Raw genomic sequence first — 24,601 nt, forward strand, 5'->3', positions numbered from 1 at the left:
GAACATGCTTCGGCGCCCCCGGGCAAGGACGCTAGAACCTTAGACTCCTTTGGGAGGAAGGCCTACCATTCCTCTATGCTCGTGTCCAAGATCCAGTCTTACCAGCTCTACACGAGCATACACATGCGGAATAATGTGCGGCAGTTGGCGGGCTTGGTTGATGCTCTTCCCCCTGAGCAAGCCAAGCCTTTTCAGGAGGTGGTCAGGCAGCTGAAGGCGTGCAGAAAATTCCTGGCCAGAGGAGTTTATGACACTTTTGATGTTGCGTCCAGGGCCGCTGCTCAAGGTGTGGTGATGCGCAGGCTCTCATGGCTGCGTGCCGCCGACCTGGAGAATAGAATCCAGCAGCGGATTACGGACTTGCCTTGCCGTGCGGATAACATTTTTGGCGAAAAAGTCGAGCAGGTGGTAGAGTCTCTCCACCAGCGGGACACCGCATTCGACAAGTTCGCCCGCCGGCAGCCTTCAGCTTCTACCTCTACAGGTAGACGATTTTTCGGGGGAAGGAAGACTGTTCCCTATACTTCTGGCAAGCGTAGGTACAATCCTCCTTCCCGACAGCCTGCGGCCCAGGCTAAGCCCCAGCGCGCTCGCTCTCGTCAGCAGCGTGCGAATCAGCAAGGCCCCGCGGCTCCCCAGCAAAAGCAAGGGGCGAGCTTTTGACTGGCTCCAGCAGAGCATAGCCGACATCCAAGTGTCAGTGCCGGGCGACCTGCCTGTCGGAGGGAGGTTGAAAGCTTTTCACCAAAGGTGGCCTCTTATAACCTCCGATCAGTGGGTTCTCCAAATAGTCCGGCAAGGATACACCCTCAATTTGGCCTCTCAACCTCCAAATTGTCCACCGGGAGCTCAGTCCTACAGCTTCCAGCACAAGCAGGTACTTGCAGAGGAACTCTCCGCCCTTCTCAGCGCCAATGCGGTCGAGCCCGTGCCATCCGGGCAAGAAGGGCTGGGGTTCTATTCCAGGTACTTCCTTGTGGAAAAGAAAACAGGGGGGATGCGTCCCATCCTAGACCTAAGGGCCCTGAACAAATATCTCGTAAAAGAAAAGTTCAGGATGCTTTCCCTGGGCACCCTTCTCCCCATGATTCAGCAAAACGATTGGCTATGCTCTCTGGACTTGAAGGATGCCTACACACACATCCCGATACTGCCAGCTCACAGACAGTATCTGCGATTTCAGCTGGGCGCACGCCACTTCCAGTACTGTGTGCTACCCTTTGGGCTCGCCTCTGCGCCCAGGGTGTTCACAAAGTGCCTAGCTGTGGTAGCAGCGGCGCTTCGCAGGCTGGGGGTGCACGTGTTCCCATATCTCGACGATTGGCTGGTGAAGAACACATCCGAGGCAGGAGCCCTGCAGTCCATGCAGATGACTATTCGCCTCCTGGAGCTACTGGGGTTTGTGATAAATTACCCAAAGTCCCATCTTCTCCCAGTGCAGAAACTCGAATTCATCGGAGCCCTGCTGGATTCTCGGACGGCTCGCGCCTATCTCCCAGAGGCGAGGGCCACCAACTTGTTGTCCCTCGTCTCGCGGGTGCGAGCGTCCCAGCAGATCACAGCTCGGCAGATGTTGAGATTGCTGGGCCACATGGCTTCCACAGTTCATGTGACTCCCATGGCCCGCCTTCACATGAGATCTGCTCAATGGACCCTAGCCTCCCAGTGGTATCAGGCCGCCGGGGGTCTAGAGGACGTGATCCACCTGTCCACGAGTTTTCTCGAATCCCTGTATTGGTGGACGATTTGCTCCAATTTGACTCTGGGACGTCCCTTCCAAATTCCTCAGCCTCAAAAAGTGCTGACCACGGATGCGTCTCTCCTGGGATGGGGAGCTCATGTCGATGGGCTTCACACCCAAGGAAGGTGGTCCCTCCAAGAAAGCGATCTACAGATCAATCTTCTGGAGTTGCGAGCGATCTGGAACGCTCTGAAGGCTTTCAGAGATCGGCTGTCCCACCAAATTATCCAAATTCAGACAGACAATCAGGTTGCCATGTACTATGTCAACAAGCAGGGGGGCACCGGATCTCGCCCCCTGTGTCAGGAAGCCGTCAGCATGTGGCTCTGGGCTCGCCGTCAAGGCATGGTGCTCCAAGCCACATATCTGGCAGGCGTAAACAACAGTCTGGCCGACAGGTTGAGCAGGATTATGCAACCTCACGAGTGGTCGCTCAATTCCCGTGTGGTGCGACAGATCTTCCAGGCGTGGGGCACCCCCCTGGTGGATCTCTTCGCATCTCAAGTGAACCACAAGGTCCCTCAGTTCTGTTCCAGGCTTCAGGCCCACGGCAGACTGGCGTCGGATGCCTTCCTCCTGGATTGGGGGGAAGGTCTGCTGTATGCTTATCCTCCCATTCCTCTGGTGGGGAAGACTTTGTTGAAACTCAAGCAAGACCGAGGCACCATGATTCTGATTGCTCCCTTTTGGCCGCGTCAGATCTGGTTCCCTCTTCTTCTGGAGTTATCCTCCGAAGAACCGTGGAGATTGGAGTGTTTTCCGACCCTCATCACGCAGGACGAAGGGGCTCTGCTGCATCCCAACCTCCAGTCCCTGGCTCTCACGGCCTGGATGTTGAGGGCGTAGACTTTGCCTCTTTGGGTCTGCCAGAGGGTGTCTCCCGCATCTTGCTTGCTTCCAGGAAAGACTCCACTAAGAGAAGTTACTTCTTTCATTGGAGGAGGTTTGCCGTCTGGTGTGACAGCAAGGCCCTAGATCCTCGCTCTTGTCCTACACAGACCCTGCTTGAATACCTTCTCCACTTGTCTGAGTCTGGTCTGAAGACCAACTCCGTAAGGGTTCACCTTAGTGCAATCAGTGCATACCATTACCAAGTGGAAGGTAAGCCGATCTCAGGACAGCCTTTAGTTGTTCGCTTCATGAGAGGTTTGCTTTTGTCAAAGCCCCCTGTCAAGCCTCCTACAGTGTCATGGGATCTCAATGTCGTTCTCACCCAGCTGATGAAACCTCCTTTCGAGCCACTGAATTCCTGCCATCCGAAGTACTTGACCTGGAAGGTCATTTTCTTGGTGGCAGTTACCTCGGCTCGTAGAGTCAGTGAGCTTCAGGCCCTGGTAGCCCAGGCCCCTTACACCAAATTTCATCACAACAGAGTAGTCCTCCGCACTCACCCTAAGTTTCTGCCAAAGGTTGTGTCGGAGTTCCATCTGAACCAGTCAATTGTCTTGCCAACATTCTTTCCCCGTCCTCATTCCTGCCCTGCTGAACGTCAGCTGCACACATTGGACTGCAAGAGAGCATTGGCCTTCTATCTGGAGCGGACACAGCCCCACAGACAGTCCGCCCAATTGTTTGTTTCTTTTGATCCCAACAAGAGGGGAGTGGCTGTAGGGAAACGCACCATATCCAATTGGCTAGCAGATTGCATTTCCTTCACTTACGCCCAGGCTGGGCTGGCTCTTGAGGGTCATGTCACGGCTCATAATGTTAGAGCCATGGCAGCGTCGGTAGCCCACTTGAAGTCAGCCACCATGGAGGAAATTTGCAAAGCTGCGACGTGGTCATCTGTCCACACATTCACATCTCATTACTGCCTGCAGCAGGATACCCGACGTGACAGTCGGTTCGGGCAGTCAGTTCTTCAGAACCTGTTTGGGCTTTAGGATCCAACTCCACCCCCCGAGGGCCCTGTTTGTTCTGTTCCAGGCTACACTCTCAGTTAGTTGGTAAATTTTTTAGGTCAATCTCAGTTATGTCCTCGCCGTTGCGAGGCCCAATTGACCAATGTTGTTGTTTTGAGTGAGCCTGGGGGCTAGGGATACCCCATCAGTGAGAACAAGCAGCCTGCTTGTCCTCGGAGAAAGCGAATGCTACATACCTGTAGAAGGTATTCTCCGAGGACAGCAGGCTGATTGTTCTCACAAACCCGCCCGCCTCCCCTTTGGAGTTGTGTCTTCCCTTGAAGTGTATTGTCTTGCTACATACTGGACTGGCCGGCTCGAGCCGGTTTCGGGCGGGAAGACGGCCGCGCATGCGCGGTGCGCGCGGGCGCGCGAGGGCTAGCAAAGGACTTTGCTAGTGAAGTTTCCGATTGGAGGGGCTGCCGTGGACGTCACCCATCAGTGAGAACAATCAGCCTGCTGTCCTCGGAGAATACCTTCTACAGGTATGTAGCATTCGCTTTTCTGCCTCCTCCACTTCAGTGATTGATATTCTGCAAAATTACTCAGTCAGTATCCTACAAAATGTGCATGCATTTTCCATAGTGCCCAACTGCAAGGGAGCACGGGCAGGTTGGGACGTGCCTGACACTTACATGCACATCTTATAGAATACTTGCAGTCACATGCTTAACTGCCTACACTTAGACACAAGCATTTATAATGGCCAGTTAGACAGCATAAGTGCTTGCACCTAAAGTTAGGAATGTAACTGCGGACTTGCACTAGTATTATATCACGGCAACTGCATGTAGTTACAGAATACTAGCTCAACTTTAAACAAGCTATAGAGAATTACCTCCTCTATGTGTGTAGATTTTTGGCTTACCTATGCCATGCACAAATTAGGCCCTCTCGAACTCACTCTGTGCCAAAATTGCTCTGTGGTATGGATCTTCACAGGTAGTGGATTTCTGAAATCCACATTTACACACGTATGTCGTAATTTACACAAGGATATGCTTCTACAGTAACTTCCAACCAATACTCTCAGCCCTGCTTACTTACAAGTAGAGACAGCACAGCAATTGAATGGTCTTAAGCTAACGTGAATATCAGATTAGCTGTGTTCCTACATTCTGCAAAATCTAAAGCTTATTGATACACCTGAATTACTATGAAAGCTCTAACTTCACAACCTCACCTTTAAGAGTCTTCTTCAAGTGTGACAAGAGTCCTCCGAGCCTCTGAAGGTCAAAATAATCCACCTTGCCATTATAGAACAGTTGAGGAGGAACACAGGCATCTAAGGAATACAGTAGAATACAAAGAAACAAAACTAATTATACACTTTATAAAACAGTGGCACAAAAATCCATGTTTCATCTGACAGAACACTTCTTGCCAAAGAACAAATCTAAGATAAATGAGTAGAGGACTCACACCTACTGTATCATATCTGTCGTCTGACTTCTTTGTATTACTATCACTTCTTACATTTTACTTTTTAGCTTGTAAACCACCCTGATGGCCTCCATAGATCAAGACAGTAAATATTAAATAAACTTGGATCTGCCACTTCATGGAGACTGAATTGCTTAAATATACTGATAAGGAGCTGGAGTAACTGCCCTTTCTAATTACGATCCTCCAAATACAGCATCTAAACAGAGTAACCTGTAGTTATGTAGCTAGTGTCACAGAAAATCTACTGCAATTTTAGATCCTGATTCCCAGCCTTAGATATGGGCTGTTTGATGCCTGTGGTGGTGCGGGCCTCCTTGTTTGCCATCGGCAGAACCCTGTGGATTACGGCCTCTATGCAGTTTAGTGTCATGCCTCTTTCTTCACCGAGGCTCCTATACTTAAGCCCTGAAGACCATCAGTGATCTGGTTACTAACGCTGCAGCCGAGTGGGGGAGCCAGTCTTTGTAGCTTCTGGATTAGCTGGTGTGTTTATCTAGAGTGTGTAAGCAGGCAACTGTGCAGCCTCTGTTGAAAAGCGAAACCTTAGATGTTTCCATGATGTGGAATTACAGACCTCTCTCTGTTGTTCCCTTTTTAGGGAAAGTGATGGAAAAAGTGGTGTTGGTGCAGTTACAGGAGTTTGTAGAGCATAATGACTGTTTAGATCGTTTTCAGTATGGTTTTAGAAGATTTCATGGAGTGGAGACACTGTTTCTCTCCGCCGTAGATGTGCAGAGACGGGGGTTAGATAAGAATCGGGGGAAGATGCATCAACAAAATGTAAAAGAATCGAAAACGTAAAAGTCACGTAGAAAACTTACCGAATTTGAAAAAACGAAGGATGCTCTAAAAATACGACTCAGAAATGTTTGGTGCGGTATTCAAAAGTCGGATGCATGAAAGTTTCGCTAATCTGGTGCAATCCCCGCCAGTGGAGTAGGAAATGCATGCGCACAGTTTCATTCGGAAAGCACAAGGTATCAACGTGGCTAATGTGCGCATGTGACACATCATAGGCGTGCGTCCAGGGCGTGTAAGATACATGTCACTACTGTTCGTTTTTTCGAAAAGGCTACTAGCGAGTACTGCCTCCAGCTTGATTTTCCCTTGTTTTTCCTGCTTCCAATTTGTCATTGGTAAGTAAGACGTTTCGTTGTTGTAAAATGTGATTTTGCAGGCATTTTCCTGTTGTAAACTTCTTTATTTTGTGGGGTTTTTTTAAGGTGTGTGGTGTGTGCCACATTGTTTTTCCTTTCTGTTTTCAAAAAAGTGTTCATAGGTAAGACGTTCCCATGAGCTTATGAATGCTGTAAAATGTGATTTTGCTGGCATTTTCCTGTTAACTTCTTTATTTTGTGTTGTTTTTTTTTTTAAGGTGTGTGGTGTGTGCCACGTTGTTTTTTCCTTTCTATTTTCAAATAAGTGTTCATAGGTAAGTAAGACGTTCCCATGAGCTTATGAATGGTGTAAAATGTGATATTGCTGGCATTTTCCTGTTGTTCAGCTTATGGCGGGGTGATGGCAGGGAGCTAAGTGTGCATTTTCAAGATGTTAACATCTCCTCCATTTTATTTCTCTGGAAGCTATGAAGAATAATGCGCCAAAATTTACGGAGGACGAGCTACAAGTGTTGGTGCATGGTGTATGCGATGAATTTGGATGGCTTTTTAAAAAGTCCAGGCTCTCGCTTGGACAAAAGAACAAGATTTGGAGGAAGATTGCGGATGAGGTGAATGCTGTCGGTGTGCGGATGCGCACTGTGGAGCAGTGTAAGCATCATTGGCACGACTTCAGGTGTATGGTCAAAGACAAGGCACAGAAGAAATGGAAACATGGAAAGGGTACAGGGGGTGGCCCTCCATGTACCGTGGAGCTGACTCCCCTGGAGGAGGCTGTGTTGACCACCATTGGTTGTGAGCAGGTGGTGGGACTTTGTGGTGGTGCCGACACGTCAGAGGATGCCATTGGTGGTATGGAAGGTGAGTTTCTTTAGTGTTTTGCAGACAATGGGGTGGGTGTTGGTAAGAAGTTTGGTTGTGGACGGTTTTGGGTCAACGTCGTTTCTGTTTACGTTTCTAGGTGAACATCTGGAAGATTCCAGATTGTCAGGTCCCACAACTGAGGACAGAGAAGGTGGTGAGTACTGTGATGTGCTGTGGGTGTGCTGGAAGGGACATAAGTACATAACTTTTGCTATACTGGGAAAGATCGAGGTCCATCGAGCCCAGCATCCTGTTTCCATACGTGTGTTCTTTTTTTCCCTTTACATTATTACAGCCTGGACGACAAGCCAGCCCTCCTCTGCCCCTTCCTGTACTACCAGCGATGCTCTACCAAGTACAAGCCAGCCCAACTCTGCCCCTTCCTGGACTACAAGCGATGCTCTTCCAAGTAAGTATAGTATCTCAGGTGCTAGTTGTGTCCAGACTTGTTTGTTCAATCCTCACAGGCAGGGGACTGCCTGGCATCCTGTGGCCAATCCAGGTCACAAATACCCAGCTAATATCAGAAAAATGTCCAGACAATTGCTTCATCACACTGTTTGTTTTGGAAAGCGTGAACAGATGCTTCACATCTACCCGGTCACCTCCACTCATTATTTATAGACCTCTATCGTATCAAACGTTTGTTGACAGGCTGGTCTCTTTTTTTTTTGGGGGGGGGGGGGGGGGGGGTCGGTAGGTGTACATCCGGTTGCGGGCTGTTCTACATGGTCAGCAGGGCCTGCAACACCATGTGCCACACAACATGAGAAAGAAGAAGAAGCACGTGAGTACAGACGTGTTGTGTGTTGCAGAAACATAGGACATCGGCGTTGTTTGTGTGTATCTGTGTTTACGTACTTGCCTTTCTATTTTGCAGGTATATGGTTGATGACGCCTACACAGGGAGGAGAGGATGGGGAGGACGAGGAAACTGAGACACTTGACCTCGTACATGTCACAAACCCCCTCAATGGTCATGTCACCCTCCTATCTTCTATTACGCAGTTGCCCATGGACCGTCCTCGTACACCCCCAGTGGAGGAATGGGAGTATCGTCGTCAGTTGTGGGAGATGCAGGGCAAGTGGAATGAGGGGATAAACAGCCAGCTTGAAAAAGTGGCAGAGCGTGTGCAGCATGTCCAGCATTCCACAGATGCCATATGTGCGCAGGTGCAAAATGTGGTGGGCAACGCATTGGAGAAAACCAACGCCCAATTGGAGAAGACCAACGCCCATGTGAGCGACCTGTGCAATATAATGTAAACACATTCCCAGCAGCAACAGCAGATGTTTCTGGATCTCCGTCAGGACATCAGGGGGATGCGGCGTGAGCTGTTGCGGGATGACTCCGCCATCATCAGTTCCCGCGCTGCAAATGGTATATTCTCCTTATGTATTCCCTACATATTTCTTTTCCACAGTCACATATTCTATATCCCCTCTGTTAGCATGTGTTTGTCTAATGTGTGTGTTCTTTATTCCCCCCTACATTATTACAGCCTGGACGACAAGTGTACCTCCCACGGTCCCTTCCTTGTCTCCCATCAGTCATGTTTATTCCTCGACTCCTCCTCTTCAAAGTATGGTCTCCCGGGCCTTCTTTTCCGAGTAAGTGATTGTGTCCCGTGCACCTGTATTCTTTAATGCACAGTTATGTCAATTTCAAACTTCCTTTTTTTTTTTTTTTTAATCACAGGCAGGACCCACAGGTCACCAGAACACCCTCCCCTGTGTGGCAGTCTCACTCTCAACAGTAAATTTCATTGACAGATATACAAAAAAAAAAAGTTCAGGAATGCATTTATTTGTTTTGTACATTTGTTCACCCTTTTTTACCTCCTATTTTATGGATTTGCTCTCACCTTTGTAAAGAAGTACATGTTCAGTGATTTTGTTTAATATCTTTAGACGTCTCTTCTGTCTTTGACTCAGTCAATACGGTTATGTTATATAGGTTGAGACAACTAGGGATAGGAGGGAAAGTTTATGATTGGTTTTCTTCATATTTATCTGGTCGTAGTATGCAAGTACAGAGTGGAGGGACATTTTCAGATGCTACTTTGATTCGGAGGCGAGTACCGCAGGGGTCAACGCTTTCTACCCTCTTGTTTAATATCAGATTAATCATGTGATTTGTACATCATGTGCTCAATTACATATGCTATATCATTTGAAACCAATGTTGGCTTTTTCTGATTTTCACTCTCTTGTGCAATGTATGGTGATATTGATAGATTACTGTAATTCTCTGTACCTGGGGGTATCTGCTGTGAGAATCAAAGTATTACAGATTGTACAGAATGCTGCAGTGAGGATAGCTATGGGTCTCTCGTGGTGGGATCATATCACCCCTGCTTTGAAGCAGCTACATTGACTGCCTGCACAATACAGGATTCATTTTAAGGTTCTGTATTTTCTCCTCCAGACTGTGTATGGGAAAGCTGCATGGTATTTTCATTCTGTAATCAAGTTGTTTGTATCTGCATTATGCTCTTACATGAGTGGCAGCCTTTTCGTTTGCAGATCCAGTGTTGTGCAATACTCAAATCCCTTGGTTTCTCTCCCGTCTCTAAAGATCTATTAAATAAATCCTTACAAGGTCCCACCAGGACTTCTCTGAGCTTTCTCAGTACCCTGGAATGTATCCCATCCGGCCCCATAGCGTTGTCCACTTTCAGATTTTCAAGCTGTTTATAAACACTTTCTTCCATGAACAGCACAATATCCACTCTGCTGTTCTTCTCCAGGATCTTCTTCCATGAACACTAAAGAGAAGTAATTGTTTGGCACGTTTACTTTATCCTCATCACTCTCCATATAGCCATTCTCAATATCTTTCAGTCTTGCAATTACATTCTTATCTTTCTCCTTTCACCAATATATCTGAAAAAGATCTCTCAACATCTTTAGCCATTTTTCCTTCTTTGAGTTTAATCCGATAATCCTTTCCATGATTCTCTTGTTGCGTTCTTCTGTATTTTTTGAACAAAGCCTCTTTTTTCATTATTTTTTCAGTCACTTGTTTGGAGAAAAATATAGGCTTCCTGTTTCTCATACCAATCATACCAGTGATGTTAGTTCATTGGGAGGCATCCAAAGCGGTTATGAGAGGCCATATAGCGAATGATACATACCTGTAGCGGGTGTTCTCCGAGGACAGCAGGCTGATTGTTCTCACGAATGGGTTGACGTCCACGGCAGCCCCCACCAACCAGAACAAAACTTCGTGGGCGGTTCCACACGCAGGGCACGCCAACCACACATGCGCGGCCGTCTTCCCGCCCGTGCGTGACCGTTCCCGCTCAGCTGAATGACAAGCAAAAGCATGAGTAAAACGCAACTCCAAAGGAGAGGAGGGAGGGTAGGTGAGAACAATCAGCCTGCTGTCCTCGGAGAACACCTGCCACAGGTATGTATCATTCGCTTTCTCCGAGGACAAGCAGGCTGCTTGTTCTCACGACTGGGTATCCCTAGCTCTCAGGCTCATTCAAAACAAGAACCCAGGTCAATTTAACCTCACAACGGCAAGGGCATAACAGAAATTGACCTACGAAGAACAACTAACTGAGACTGCAGCCTGAACAGAATAAAATCGGGTCCTGGAAGTTGGAGTTGGATTCAAACCCCAAACAGATTCTGCAGCACTGACTGCCCGAACCGACTGTCGCGTCGGGTATCCTGCTGGAGGCAGTAATGTGATGTAAATGTGTGGACTGATGACCACGTCGCAGCCTTGCAAATCTCTTCAATAGTGGCTGACTTCAAGTAGGCCACTGACGCTGCCATGGCTCTAACACTATGAGCCGTGACATGACCCTCGAGAGCCAGCCCAGCCTGGGCGTAAGTGAAGGAAATGCAATCTGCTAGCCAATTGGAGATGGTGCGTTTCCCAGACTGTTGTTTACGCCTGCCAGGTATGTGGCTTGGAGAAGCATGCCGAACTGGCAAGCCCAACGCCACATCCCGATGGCTTCCTGACACAGGGGGCGAGATCCGGTGCCCCCCTGCTTGTTGATGTAATACATTGCAACCTGATTGTCTGTCCGAATTTGGATGATTTGGTAGGACAGCCGATCTCTGAAGGCCTTCAGCGCGTTCCAGATAGCTCGGAGCTCCAGGAGGTTGATCTGAAGATCTTGTTCCTGGAGGGACCACAGACCCTGGGTGTGGAGTCCATCGACATGAGCTCCCCACCCCAGGCGAGATGCATCCGTCGTCAGCACTTTCGTGGGCTGCGGAATTTGGAATGGACGTCCCAGGGTCAAATTGGTCCGAATGGTCCACCAGTGCAGCGAATTGCGGCAACTGATGGACAGACGGATGACATACTCTAGATTCCCGGTAGCTTGACACCACTGGGAAGCTAGGGTCCATTGAGCAGGTCTCATGTGAAGGCGAGCCATGGGAGTCACATGAACCGTGGAGGCCATATGACCCAGGAATCTCAACATCTGCCGAGCTGTGACCTGCTGAAACGCTCTGGTCTGAGAGGCAAGGGATAGAAGGTTCTGCGCCCTTGCTTCGGGAAGGAAGGCCTGAGCCGTCTGAGAATTCAGCAGAGCTCCTATAAATTCCAGAGATTGGACTGGCTGGAGATGGGACTTCGGGTAATTTATCACAAACCCCAGCAGCTCCAGAAGGTGGATAGTACACTGCATGGACCGAAGAGTTCCTGCCTCTGAGGTGCTCTTGACCAGCCAATCGTCGAGATACGGGAACAACTGCACTCCCAGCTTGCGTAGATACGCCACAACCACCACGAGACACTTCGTGAATACCCGTGGTGCAGAGGCGAGCCCAAAGCGCAGCACACAATACTGAAAGTGCCGTGTCCCCAGACGGAATCGGAGATACTGTCTGTGAGCTGGCAGTATCGGGATGTGAGTGTAAGCGTCCTTTAAATTCAGGGAACATAGCCAATCGTCTTTCTGAATCATTGGTAGAAGGGTGCCTAAGGAAAGCATCCTGAACTTCTCTTTGACCAGGTATTTGTTCAGGCCTCTCAGGTCTAGGATGGGGCGCATCCCCCCTGTTTTCTTTTCCACAAGGAAGTACCTGGAATAGAATCCCTGCCCTTCCTGCCCGGGTGGCACGGGCTCGACCGCATTGGCGCTGAGAAGGGCGGAGAGTTCCTCTGCAAGTAACTGCCTGTGATGGGAGCTGAAGGATTGGGCTCCCGGTGGGCAATTTGGTGGAGTGGAGGCCAAATTCAGGGTGTATCCGCACCGCACTATTTGGAGAACCCACTGGTCAGAGGTTATCAGAGGCCACCTTTGGTGAAAAACTTTCAACCTCCCCCGACCAGCAGGTCATCCGGTACGGACACTTTGATGGCGTCAATGTTCCCATGGATCTAGTCAAAAGCCCGTCCCTGGCTTTTGCTGTGGAGGCGCAGGGGGCTGCTTCGGCGCACGCTGTTGACGGGAACAAGCGCTCTGGGACTGTCCCTGTGCCTGAGGCCTTCGGGCCGGCTGGGTGTACCTACGCTTGTTGTAGGCGTAGGGCGCAGCCTGCCTGGCCCGGGAAAAACGTCCACCTGCTGAGATGGATGCTGAAGGCGCCCAGTGGGAGAGCTTGTCGAGAGCGGTTTCCCGCTGGTGTAGTTGGTCCACCAACTGCTCGATCTTCTCGCCAAAGATGTTATCCCCCCGGCAAGGGACATCCGCCAGCCGCTGCTGGGTGCGGTTGTCCAGGTCAGAGGCATGCAGCCAGGAGAGTCTGCGCATCACTATACCTTGGGCCGTAGCTCGAGATGCCACATCACAGGTGTCATAGATACCCCTGGACGGGAACTTTCTGCACGCCTTCAGCTGCCTGACCACCTCCTGAAAGGGCCTGGACTGCTCCGGAGGGAGCTTGTCGACCAGGTCCGCCAGTTGCTTCACATTGTTCCGCATGTGAATGCTCGTGTAGAGCTGGTATGACTGGATTCGGGTCACGAGCATGGAAGATTGGTAGGCCTTCCTCCCAAACGAGTCCAGAGTGCGAGACTCCCGCCCCGGGGGCGCCGAGGCGGTATCCCTCGAACTCCGTGCCCTCTTGAGAGCAGAGTCCACGACCGCTGAGTCATGAGGCAATTGGGGCCGCATCAACTCTGGGTCAGAGTGGATCCTGTACTGGGACTCCGCTTTCTTGGGGATGGTGGGGTTAGATAAGGGCTTCAGCCAGTTCCGAAGCAGTGTCTCTTTGAGGACATTGTGCAACGGCACCGTGGAAGACTCTCTAGGTGGTGATGGATAGTCGAGGACCTCGAGCATCTCAGCCCTCGGCTCATCCACAGAGACCACGGGGAAGGGAATGCAAATAGACATGTCCCTGACGAAGGAGGCAAAGGAGAAGCTCTCAGAGGGCGAGAGCTTCCTCTCCGGTGAAAGAGTGGGGTCGGAGGGAAGGCCCTCAGATTCCTCTGAGGAGAAATATCTGGGGTCCTCCTCCTCCCCCCACGAGGCCTCTTCCTCGGTGTCAGACATGAGCTCTTGCAGCTCAGACCTGAACCAGGCCCATCTCGACTGCGAGGAACCATGTCCTCGATGATGGCGTTGAGCGGTGGACTCCCGCGCCGGCGGGGATGAAGCTCCCTCCATCGACGTCGACGGGGATTCCACCTGCGTGGCGGTCGACACCGGTGCCGCAAGCGGTGTCGGAGGCCTCGGCATCAAGCTAGAGCACACCGGCACCTCTATCAACGGCGCCGGGGGCGCAAGCACCCCCAGCGCCAGCAAAGCCTGGCGCATCAGCCCTTCCAGAATCCCTGGAAGGATGGCTCGGAGGCACTCGTCAAGGCCCGCTGTTGGGAAAGGCAGGGGGGCCGGTGTGGGTGTCGGTGCCGGAAGCTGCTCGGGTCCAGGAGACGGTACCGAAGCACCCATGGACTGACGCAGCGACACCTCTTCAACAGAGGGGGAACGCTCCTCTCGGCACTGCCGCTTCCTCGGCGTCGAATCATCTCTGGAGGCGCCGGAGCTGGTAATCCCGTGCGCCGTGGGCGACCGATGACGGTGCTTTTTGGTTTTCTTTCGGTACCCGTCATCGGCGGCAGAGATGAAGAGGAGGTAGAACCCCTCCGGCCTCGAGGGATCGGGTCTGACAGGGTTCGGTCCCGATGGCCCTGGGTAGAGGGAGTGGCCGGGGCCGATTGCCCGCGCGGCCGCTCACCCTCGCCGGTAGGCCGGCGGGCCAACGGTACCTGTACTCCTGGGGTTGGTGCCGATTTCGTCGACATCGGTACCGGTACCGAAGACACGGCCGTCGACACCGATGCCGTCGAGGTCGAGGGGCCGGCACAAGTTCCAAAAAGACGGTCCCGAAGAACTTGCCTCGCCACCTGTGTCCGCTTCCGCAAGCCGAGACACAAGGTGCATGTCTTGGTATTATGCTCCGGCCCAAAGCACTGGAGGCACCAAGCTTGAGTATCGGTTTGCGAGATCTGCCAGCCACACGACCACACTTCTTGAATCCGCTCGGGACCTTCGAGGACATCGACGGAAAAATCACTTTGGCGAAGTCAGTCGTTGATGGTGGCGGTGAAAAGCACACCCGGAAAAAGAAAACGACCGCGCGGCCACAAGGCCGCAACGAGGCGCCCCCGCGGCTAAAGACGACGAGGGGACAAACTCCTTTTTTTTTTTTTTTAACAGAAGAAAGGAAAGAAGCGCGAATGCGTACGAAAAGAGAAAAACTCGCGGCGATCCGGTTTCCGGGGCTAACAGAGAGAGAGCCAATAACACATCTCTCTCCAGCGTGGAATCGAAAAAAACTGAGCGCGAACGGTTGCACACACGGGCGGGAAGACGGCCGCGTATGCGCGGTGGGCGTGCCCTGCGTGCGGGACCGCCCGCGAAGTTTTGTTCCGGTTGGTGGGGGCTGCCGTGGACGTCAACCCAGTCGTGAGAACAAGCAGCCTGCTTGTCCTCGGAGAACATTGTTTATTCTAAAAGTAAACAGAAAACCAGGGAAGTTGAAATCCTTCAATTGTCTCGTGAACTCAGCACCTTACGCCATACCCATACATCCCACTTGGATGATGCCACTGAACATCATCTCAATGAGACTTGGACAAAGTTGGATATTCTCCTAAGTGAGAGGGCCACTCAAGATCTTTATTATTATCGCTATAAACTTCACCGTTGGGGTGAGAAGGAGAGCTTCTAGCCAATCTAGTACTACCTTGTAGGAAAAAGCAGGTGATTCTGTCTATTAGGGATGGCCAGGGGAACTGTTACACAGATGAGACCCAAACAGGGGAACAGTTTGTCCAGTTTTATCAGACTTTATATGCTATAAGGCCATTCAATGAGGTGGACCGGGATCAGTTTTTTCAGAACCTCTCTCTGCCTCACCTTTCCCCTGATCAGTTGAGTGCCTTGAAAACCGTGCTCAGCCTGCAAGACATGAAGATGGGTATCTAACACTTGAATCTGGCAAAGGCTCCCGGACCCGAAGGATTTGGTCCCGAGTACTATAAAACAATGGGAGATCTGGTGGCTGCACCGTGGTGTAACATGTTGACCAATTTGGGTGGTTGGGAGCAAGACAATAGTCCATAACATAAGAGTAGACATATTGGGTCAGACCAATGGTCCATCTAGCCCAGTATCCTGTTTTCCAAACAGTGGCCAAGCCAGGTCACAAATACCTGGCAGAAACCCAAATCATGGCAACACTCCCTACTACAAATTCCAAGGCAAGCAGTTGCTTCCTGTGTCAGTCTCAATAGCAGATTATGGACTTTTCCTCCAGGACTTTGCCTAAACCTTTTTTAAACCCAGATATGCTAACCGCTGTTACCACCTCCTCCAGCAAAGAGTTCCAGATCTTAACTATTTGTTGATTGAAAAAATATTTCCTATTTGTTTTAAAAGTATTTCCACGTAACTTCCTTGAGTGTCTCTTAGTCTTTGTACTTTTGGAATGATTAAAAAATCGATTTATTTCTACTCATTCTATACCACTCAGGATTTTGTACACCTCAATCATATCTCCCTTCATCCGTCTCTTTTCCAAGCTGACCAGCCCTAACCTCTTTAGCCCTTACCTCATACGAGGAATCCAAATAGATTATATCTAGCACACATCCTCAATCCAAACCTCTGGTCGTCCAGTCAAAGAATTCAATCAAATTCATTTAGCATGATTTATCTTTGGTAAAACCATGTTGCCTCGGATTTTGAAGCCCATTGGATTCCAGGAAATTCATTATCATTTTCTTTAGCAACGCTTCCAATTACTTTTCCAGTAATCAAAGTGAGGCTTATCAGCCTGTAGTTACCCTCTTCTTCTCTGTCGCCACTTTTGTAAAGAGGGATCACATCCGCTCTTCTCCAATCCAGCGGAATCTCTCCCATCTCCAAGGATTTAATAAACAAATCTTTAATAGGACCCACTAGAACCTCTCTCAGCTCTCTCAATAGCCTGGGATGGATCCCATATGGTCCCATGGCCTTCTCTCCCTTCAATATTTCCAGCTGTTCATAAACACTTTCTCCTGTAAACTGACTGGCCATTCTCAAATGTATCTTTGCCAGCCAATCGTGGTCCTTCTCCAGGATTCTGTTTAGCATGCTTGCTTTGACTTTATCGCTCTCCACATAGTGGTCCACAGCATCTTTCAGTCTCAAAATGCCATTTTTAGCCTTCCTCCTTTCATTAATATACCTGAAAAAATTCTTGTCTCCCCTCCTTACATTTCTAGCTATTTGTTCCTCCACCTGTGCTTTCCACATCTCTCTCTTGGCTTCTTTCAGTTTCATCTCATATTCTTTTCTGTGTTCCTCTTGAGTTTTTCTATATTTCATGAACGCCAACTCTTTTGCCTTTATTTTCTGAGCTACTTGTTTGAAGAAACATATCAGTTTCCTTTTTTTCATGCTTTTATTTACTCTCCTCATGTAAAGGCCAGTACCACTGTCTTTCTACTTCTCATATGTCTTCCCATCCCATCAGCTCTTTAAGTACACCCCCCATTTTACTAAACTCAGCATGATTGAAATCCAGGACTTTTGAGTGGCTGTCTTTGCTTCAATTGTTATATCAAACCAAACCATTTGATGATCACTACTGCCCAGGTGGGGACTACTACTACTACTACTATTTAACATTTCTAGAGCGCTACAAAGTGTACGCAGCGCTGTACAAACACAGAAGAAAGACAGTCCCTGCTCAAAGAGCTTACAATCTAATAGACAAAAAGTAAAGCATTTAAATTTAAAATATTTAAGCAGTCAAGCACAAGAGAACAGTCACAGAAGGACAGAAGATGTTGAAGGGTGGTCAGTGTGATTAGGTGTAACTCTGGTTGGAGTAGTGGGAGAAGGTGATAGAAGAATAGAAATGGGTGAGGTAAAGTAATGAGTGGGTTGATAGGGAGGTTATACGGACATAGACACACTTTCCCCATCTGTGAGCACCAGATCCAGCATTGTGGGCTCTGTCACCATTTGTCTTAGCAGAGCACTTTGAAAGGCATCCACAGTCTCTCTACTTCATTCTAATTCTGCAGATGGAACTTTCCAGTCTGCATCTAGCAGGCTGAAATCTCCCAGTAACAGCACTTTCCTTTTCCCCCCAACTTTTGGACATCTACAATCAGATCTTTATCAAGCTGCTCTGACTCTGTCGGAGGTCTATAGACAACACCCACGTGGATAGAGGTTCTGTCTTCTCTTTTCAAGGTGATCCATATTGTTTCTTCCTTTCCCCAGGCCCCCTGCATTTCAGTCGCTTTGATATTGTCTCTCACATACAGAGCTACTTCTTCACATTTTTCACTATCTCTATCCTTCCTAAATAGATTATAGCCCGGTATGTTTGCGTCCCATTCATGGGAATCACTGAATCATGTCTCTGTGATAGCAAAAATATCTAAGGTCATGAACTTTGTTGCTTAGACTACGAGCGATTGTGGTAATCGCTTTCCAGCCACATTTCAGTGGCTTCTGTTCTGTTTTTTGTTTAGTCTCACATCCTGCTGTGTTGGTGAGAAGTGATTTGCTAACATTGCTGTTTACATTGCTTTCTGTACTATTGTCACATCTTGTCTTTTGCTGAGGGTGACTACCTGAATTGATATGCTTCCAAATGCCACCCCCCACCTTCTAGCTTAAATGCCAAGAAATATATTGTCTGAATTTCCCACCAAGATTTTGTTTTCCTGCCACAGTGAGATGCAGCCCATCATTGCAATATAGTCTTCTGTTTTTCCATGTATTGTCCCAGCTTTTTATGCATCTAAAACCTTTTTGGTGACACAAGACTTTGAGACACTTATTGAAGTTCTCAGTATTTTGTAGTCTTTCCTCTCCCTTTCCATAAGTTGGTAGAACTTCAGAAAAAGCTAAAGATTGTAACAAAGGATTTAACCCTCCCACAACTCCTGGAAAGCTCTCTGTGCTACAAGTGGGATACTACTAGCTAGATCATTTGTTCCCAGGTGGATAAGAACATCAGCGTTAGAACCCTTAGTCTCTTCTCTGATTATTACATGTGAGGAAGTGCCTAGGCAAACCCTAGTTCCTAAGTCACATCCTCCTCAGGCCACCCTTAATGGACCAAACCTTGGAAGCCTAGGTAGGAAGGTGTGGCCTGGAACAGAAAGAATAAACTTTGAGCATGAAAAAGCCAGAGGCCCTGGAGGTAGTTGAGGGAAGATTCCCATGCCCTGTCAATGTTGGCTCAGGGTAGCCTCTGTTCCCTGTCAGCAATAGCTGAGGGAAGCTTCCAAAAACCTGCCCAGTCATAGGTAAGGGATTGCTAAGAAGGAGTTACAGCCTGCAAGGTAGGACAGACCTTTATATATAAGGGGCAGATAAGAGCGAATGGACAGTGATCTGGGCCCTTGGGTAACGAAGGTGTGCCGCCCGATACTGTGCTGCTACCCCCTTCCCACACACCAGTCCCGAGCCTTAGTGGACCTTTCCTGGTCCTAACTTGAAGGACCCTGGTGGTCTAGTGGCTTCTTCGGGGACAGGAAAGAACCCCACTCTTTCCTGCTCATTACTGCTCTTCTGCCCGGGGCTGCCTTTTTTTTCCAAAATGTCAGCTGAGACTTCCGCAGTAGTCTCATGGGTCTTGACAGTCTCTCGAGTCTGCCACAGGAAGTCTTGGCTGCCATTTTTAAAACACAGCAGCACAAGGCAGAATAGCAGCAGCAGGGAAGAAAGAGTGTTGTTCTTTCCTGCCCTCCCCGCAGAGGCCACTAGATCACCAGGGTCCTTCAAGGGGGGCTGTAGTATGCGGCGGCAGCAGGCAATCAGAGGCCAGAAGAAAAGTGTGTTTATGTGAGGGGCCCATGCCTATACTAGCACAGTGCAAAAGGATAATGAAGTATAGCCTGTGCAATGAATAGCCAAAACTAAGAAACACATACACAAAATTTAAAAATCAACAGAATTAGTTAAAAAGTAAATACCAACATAGCAGTGTTTCAGTTTAACTAAGCACAAGGAAAGTGAGATGCACCAATACATTAAATGTTGTTCTATATGTGATGTTTGCAAGATTCACTTGCTTTCCTTGTGGATATTGTGTGCAAGCTGTTTTACACCTTTTGATTTGGTTCTTTGATTTGACTCCTAACCACTGCTCACTTGCCCTATCCTTTATCCTCACCTCTTTATTCCCCTACCCTTAATTGTTCTATCTGTCTCATGTCTTATCTAGATTGTAAGCTCTTTGAGCAGGGACTGTCTTTTTGTGTATGGTGTGCAGCGCTGCGTATGCCTTGTAGCGCTATAGAAATGATAAGTAGTAGTAGTAGTTCTTCATGTTTCAGCTTAAGACTGAATCAGGAGTACTGCAATTAAAAATACATAAAAGACAAACATGCAAAACAGAGAAAAAGACAGAGACACACACTCACAGAGGGGCTGGAAAGCATTCCATGAGCTATGTTATACATGGTTTTCCCACTTGTTATTTCTTTTAACATGATGAAAGTTGGAAAGATTATACAAAAGGGATTGAGAAGTGTCTGTGTGGGAGCAAAATAACTCTTTGACGACATAATGGAATGAGATGAAGCTTGATATGTGGGGAAAACCAGTGAAAAGACACATCTGATTCAAAAATGGGCCAAATTGGTCTAGGGTTCCAAAGAAACAACTTCCCCCAAATAAAACAAACAAACCACAATGGGAGAAGGAGTTATAGCTTCTGTAGAACAGAAGCTTACATATATGATATAGCTAAACACAGCAGTTAGGAAATTCCTCCTTTCGTACTGCCTCTTCCTATGTTCTACTCTCCTGAACTCTGCAAATTGGCCACACCCACAAAAACTACCTCCACACAACTAAATTTATCCTCTGCACTATCCCATCACCCCATAAATTATCTTCCTGCAACTGCCCCACAAACTGCCCCAATCCAAACACTAAACCCAAACTACAAAATAACCCCTACACAATTGTCACATCACCTTGCAAACTGCCCCCTGCAGCTTCTCTGCTACTCTGTATCCTGCAGACACCCACAAAAGTACCTCCCAAAATTACCCCAACATTTCCCAAATTGCCCCACCCCATATATAAAACAAGCATACAAAAGAGAGATACACACACGAATCACTTATCTAAAACACAAAGCAAACACAGACACGTGATTGCCCACGCACACATGCATGCACACACACACACACACACACACACACACACATATATATATACACATGAAGACAGATCGGAAAGAATTCAATGAGCCCTGCTCTGCATACTTTCCCCACTTTTGGTTTCTATGCTTCAGAACCTAGAAATGCTTCTCTCATAAAAATGCATTGGGCCACTTTTTGTGTGTGTTGGAGGAGGGCTTATTTCTCCGGAACCTCTGATCTGATATAGCCTGTTTTCAAATCTGGTGCCTCTTTTCAACAGCTTTCCTCCCATGCCAAGTTTCATCTGAATCTGTTAAATTTAAGGTTGTTTTGCCCCCAGAGACAGATAAATGGACAGACCAATATTCTTGACCTTGTTTGTATAATTCTTTACAACATCCATTGGCTGGGAAAAAATAAAAAGTCATTTTATTGTCACTAATCAAAATATAAAGGACTTATATAAAGAAGAATTGCTATCATTATTTCTGTTCACCATGGGACAGATACTTAAGGCCATGAAGTGGAGAAAGTATCAGAGAAATGGTTTTCAAAATGTTTTCAAGCATAGATTTTTTTTTAGTGGATAGAGCTTTTACATTACACAATGAATATATTTATCATATTTATATCCCGTTCGAGTGTAAAAAAAAGTGTTACCTTCACTGTACACTGCTGATGGGCTCTTAGTCTTAAATTCATCCCAGCAACGTCTGAGGGCTGTGATAAGGCGATGCAAGAAGCATACCATATACTCAGGAGGACACAGCACTGTTGGATTCTGGCAAGAGATGCACAAAAAAAAACATAACAATACATAGTAACATAGTTCAATTATAGCAGATAAAGACTATCAAAAAGTCACTCCTCACAATATACAGAATTCAAAGACCAACATACCACTCAAACAGAAGAACAGTGGACCTCAGAATGTGTAATCCAAAAATGCAGTACAATCAAGTAGTGATGTGAATTCATTTTAAATGACATGGGAAATGTAACAATATTTCCCTTGTTGTTTCATATAGTTCTCAACCAGAAACGACAGAAAACCCCCCCAAAAAACTCTGAAATGTGGGTTTTTTGCTAGTATTATTACATTTCAGCCTTCCCCCCCTCCCTCAAAGTCAACAGCTATCAGCACTAGCTAGCCTTCAAAGTGAACTGACATTCTGCTTCTCGAGAGTCTGCAATAGCCAGTGCATGCCTAGCTATGTCTGTATTTCTGATAATCTTAGTTCCTATTTCTTGATTGGCCAAGCAGGAACCAGTTCAAGGAAGTTTGAGCAATTCTGACCTCTCTGGGCTTATTTCCTGTTGCTTCAGTTTTCTTCTTCTGCAGCTTGAATACTAGACTAGAGCAAGAAGAGAACTAAGACACCATAAGCAATCCTTGTTATTGTCTTGTTCTAATTTAGTATATAAATCTTTTTTAAACCCAGAAATGTTAATCGCCATTACCACATCCTCAGGCAACGAGTTCCAGAGCTTAACTATTCTTTCAGTGAAACAATAATTCTTCCTATTTGTTTAAAAAGTATTTCCATGCAATTTCATTGAGTGTCCCCTGGTCTTTGTACTTTTTGAATGAGTGAAAAATCGATTCACCTCCACCCGGTCCACATCACTCAGGTTTTTGTAGACCTCAATCATATTCCCCCTCAGCCTTCTCGTTTTCAAGCTGAAGAGCCCTAACCTCTTTAACCTTTCATCATATGAGAGTAGTTTCATCCCCTCTATTATTTTAGTCGCTCTTCTTCGAACCTCTTCTAATTCCGCTATATCTTTTTTTGAAATATGGCGACCATAGTAACATAGTAGATGACGGCAGATAAAGACCTGTACGGACCATTTAGTCTGCCCAACAAGATTAGACTCATATGTGCTACTTTCTATGTATACCTGACCTTGATTTATCCTTGCCATTTTTCAGGGCATAGACCGTAGAAGTCTATCCAGTACTTGCCCCGCCTCCCAACCACCAGTGCTGCCACCCAATCTCCGCTAAGCTTCTGAGGATCCATTCCTTCTGAACAGGATTCCTTTATGTTTATCCAACCATTTTTGAATTCTGTTACCGTTTTCATCTCCACCACCTCCCGCGGGAGGGCATTCCAAGTATCCACCACTGTCTCCGTGAAAAAATACTTCCTGACATTTTCTTGAATTTGCCCCCCTTCAACCTCATTTCATGTCCTCTAGTTCTACTGCCTTCCCATCCACGGAAAAGATTTGTTTGCAGATTAATACCTTTAAAATATTTGAATGTCTATCATATCATCCCTGTTTCTCCTTTTTTCCAGGGTATACACATTCAGGTCAGCAAGTCTCTCCTTATGTGTCTTGTAACACAAATCCCATACCATTTTTGTCGCTTTTCTTTGCACTGCCTCAAAGTGGGGCATCATCACCTACTTTCTTCTGCTGGTCACACCTCTCTCTATACAGCCTAGAATCCTTCTGGCTATGGCCACCACCTTGTCACACTGTTTCATTGCCTTCAGATCCTCAGATACTATCACCCCAAGATCCCTCTCCCTGCCTGTACATATCAGAACCTCACCGCCTAACACATAGGTCTCCCGTGGATTTCTACTCCCTAAGTGCATCACTTTGCATTTCTTCGCATTGAATTTTAATTGCCAAACATTAGACCATTCTTCTAGCTTCTGCAGATCCTTTTTCGTGTTTTTTACTCCCTCCAGGGTGTCCACTCTGTTACAAATCTTGGTATCATCCGCAAAAAGGCAAACTTTACCTTCTAACCCTTCAGCAATGTCGCTTACAAATATATTGAACAGAATCAGCCCCAGCACCGATCCCTGAGGCACTCCGCTACTCACCTTTCCCTCATCCGAGTGAATTCCATTAACCACCACCTTCTGGCGTCTGTCCGTCAACCAGTTCCTAATCCAGTTCACCACATTGGGTCCTATCTTCAGCCTATCAAGTTTATTCAAGAGCCTTCTGTGAGAAACCGTGTCAAAGGCTTTGCTGAAATCTAAATAGATTACATTTATCGCATGTCCTTGATTCAATTGCCTGGTCACCCAAAGAAATCAATGAGTTTTGTTTGGCATGATTTACCTTTGGTAAAACCATGTTGTCTCTGATCTTGCAACTTATTGGATTCCAGGAAATTCACTATCCTTTCCTTCAGCAATGTTTCCATTACTTTTCCAATAACTGAAGTGAGGCTTACCAGCCTGTAGTTTCCAGCTTCTTCCCTATCACCACTTTTGTGAAGAGGGACCACATCCACTGTTCTCCAATCCCACGGAACCTCCCCAGTCTCCAATGATTTATTAAACAAATCTTTAAGAGGACCCACCAGAACCTGTCTGAGCTCCCTCAATATTCTAGGATGGATCCTGTCCGGTCCCATGGCTTTGTTCACCTTTAGATTTTCAAGTTGTCCATAAACACTCTCTTCCTTGAACGGTGCTATATCCGTTCTATTCTCATATGTACTTTTGCCAGTCAATCGTGGTCCTTCTCCAGGATTTTCTTCAGTGAAAACAGAAGTATTTGTTTAGTACATTTGCTTTTTCTTCATCATTATCCACATAGCAGTTTGCATCATCTTTCAGTCTTACAATTCCATTTTTAGTCTTCCTTCTTTCACTAATATAACTGAAGAAATTTTTGTTGCCCCTCCTTACATTTCTAGCCATTAGTTCTTCTGCTTGCACTTTCGCCAGACGTATCTCTCTCTTGGCTTCTTTCAGTTTCACCTTGAGAATTGAACACAATACTCAAGGTGAGGTCGCACCATGGAGCAATGCAGAGGCATTATTACATTTTTGGTCTTATTTTGCATCCCTCTCCTAATAATTCCTAGCATCCTGATTGTTTGTTTGGCCACCACTGCACATTGGGCAGAAGATTTCAGTGTATTATCTACAACGATACCTAGGTCTTTTTCTTGAATGCCGACTCCTAA

The 24,601-nt window shown here is 47.3% G+C and overlaps 1 protein-coding gene across 3 annotated transcripts in view; it reads right to left on the bottom strand.

Annotated features, from left to right (window-relative positions):
• RNF123 (ring finger protein 123) overlaps window positions 1-24,601 on the bottom strand; it is a 594,888-nt gene that overhangs the window by 278,575 nt on the left and 291,712 nt on the right. For all 3 annotated transcript variants that reach the window (XM_030205297.1, XM_030205296.1, XM_030205298.1), the window contains exons 20-21: window positions 21,319-21,439; window positions 4,826-4,927 (exon numbers count right to left, since the gene is read on the bottom strand). In XM_030205297.1, the coding sequence (XP_030061157.1) occupies window positions 4,826-4,927; window positions 21,319-21,439 (223 nt within the window). The remainder of the gene's footprint in view (window positions 1-4,825; window positions 4,928-21,318; window positions 21,440-24,601) is intronic.

The sequence above is a fragment of the Microcaecilia unicolor genome, chromosome 6 (assembly GCF_901765095.1).
Source record: "Microcaecilia unicolor chromosome 6, aMicUni1.1, whole genome shotgun sequence".
NCBI classification, from domain to species: Eukaryota; Metazoa; Chordata; class Amphibia; order Gymnophiona; family Siphonopidae; genus Microcaecilia; species Microcaecilia unicolor.